We start from the raw sequence: 1,595 nt of genomic DNA, 5'->3' as shown, positions 1-1,595 counted from the left end.
CTGCTGCGCTTCAATTTGAAACGTCATGCACACAGAGCTGCCGTATAATAAAAATTTGGTGTTAAAAATAAATCAAATAAATTTTATTTAAGCGGATTTTATTTATTTTTTATACTTATTTACTAACGAATTAAGTTGTTCAGCGTAAATTAATTAATTGATCAGCATTAAAATTACTAGGGCTGTTCAGGATATTGGGCATTTGCTCTTGCAAGTGCATATTCGTTACATTTGTAAATTCACAACAACAACACGGTTGCCATGACAGCAATCAACAGCAAACATAAAATTTGCAAATGCAATTCCAACTGCAAACTACAGACCATTTCCACAACATCCTGAACGGCCCTACTTTTTTAACCCACAGTGCGCATGCGTTGATTTGACAGCCGATTTTGTAATCAAACAGGCAAGTAGAACAAAATAAAAGGAAATGAACAATTATTTATTGCACTAAGTGACCATTACACATCTACATTTTGTATTATATTTCTTAAAAATGCCGGAAATATTGAGCTGTGATTTTGAAGTACATGGAATAGTTCAAGGTAACCGGCAAATTATTAATTTTTTTGCAATGTATTTATTACGCCAATGAACATAACCACTTCTTTGTAGGAGTATCATTTCGAATGGTAAGTTTGGGATTTTAGTCAATCAATTCGGGCTAGGCTAGCACTATTAATAAACAGGCAAATAGTATGCTGTACGTGTCATAAATNTAGTTAACTGCGCATAACCCAGCAAGCCTTTTTTCATGATTGTTAAACAAATTTTTTGCAGTACACCGAAAAGCAAGCAATATCTTTAGGTGTGCGCGGATGGTGTATGAACACACCGTACGACACTGTCAAGGGACAAATTGAGGGAACCACCGAGACCTTCGAGCAAATGTAGGTACAAAAGAAGGCATATTCAATAAGGAAGAAGTTTTTTCGACAGTTCTCCCTTTTGAAGTGCTCTCAAAATGCCAAACATAGAACAAAATACCGCAAATAATATTAAAAAAATTCCTTAATTTAAATTTTCTTATAACGTCGGCTACAAAGAGCTCTAAAGAGCTTCTAAGAGATTTTATGTAATCAGCTGGAGTGACAGCCCTTAATTAACCACATATATTTTATTTGTTTAAACGGCAATCGGCTTACAGATAACAACTGTCATGGGAACGGATATTCGGATAATTTTTTTGTCACTTCTGCCTTGTTGAATATATCTTTCTCCAAAACAACGTAAAACTTAACTACATACATAAATCCTTTGCAATTTTTTATAGGAAACATTGGCTGCAGAAAACGGGAAGTCCTACTAGTCGCATTGATAAGGCCAACTTCAGCGAGACAAAAAAATTACAAGATTTCACATTTTCGAATTTTTCAATTCGCCATTAATTATACGTAGCTATTATGTAAATATTTATGTGTGAATAAACGCGAACGTAAGAACCAAATTAATCGGCTTTATCGCGAATTTCACGTGAACAAATGTTCCCAAAATTTATAAAGCAAAACAAAAACCGATTTTTCCCAATTTGTTCCCAATTCGTGAAATGGAGTTGCATTTAGGTGACGAATTTTGTATGGATAAATGTACAT

At 34.1% G+C, this 1,595-nt stretch overlaps 1 protein-coding gene across 1 annotated transcript; it reads left to right on the top strand.

Annotated features, from left to right (window-relative positions):
• The first annotated feature begins 395 nt into the window (after positions 1-395).
• Positions 396-1,454, top strand: LOC108355916 (acylphosphatase-2-like). Its single transcript, XM_017607047.1, has 4 exons — positions 396-548; positions 619-635; positions 784-893; positions 1,277-1,454. The coding sequence occupies exons 1-4, from the start codon at positions 500-502 to the stop codon at positions 1,389-1,391; spliced, it is 291 nt and encodes a 96-aa protein (XP_017462536.1). The 5' UTR covers positions 396-499; the 3' UTR covers positions 1,392-1,454.
• The last annotated feature ends 141 nt before the right edge of the window (positions 1,455-1,595 follow it).

Source organism: Rhagoletis zephyria, unplaced genomic scaffold, assembly GCF_001687245.7.
Source record: "Rhagoletis zephyria isolate East Lansing unplaced genomic scaffold, Rhagoletis_zephyria_1.1 Rzeph_scaffold_51860, whole genome shotgun sequence".
NCBI classification, from domain to species: domain Eukaryota; kingdom Metazoa; phylum Arthropoda; class Insecta; order Diptera; family Tephritidae; genus Rhagoletis; species Rhagoletis zephyria.
This window is presented reverse-complemented; position numbering and strand designations above follow the sequence as displayed.

Coding starts and splice junctions, on each gene's coding strand:
- LOC108355916 (XM_017607047.1), top strand. CDS start 500: ATGCCGGAAATATTGAGCTGTGATTTTGAAGTACATGGAATAGTTCAA. Junction 894..1,276: donor ACCGAGACCTTCGAGCAAAT/GTAGGTACAAAA, acceptor AATTTTTTATAG/GAAACATTGGCTGCAGAAAA.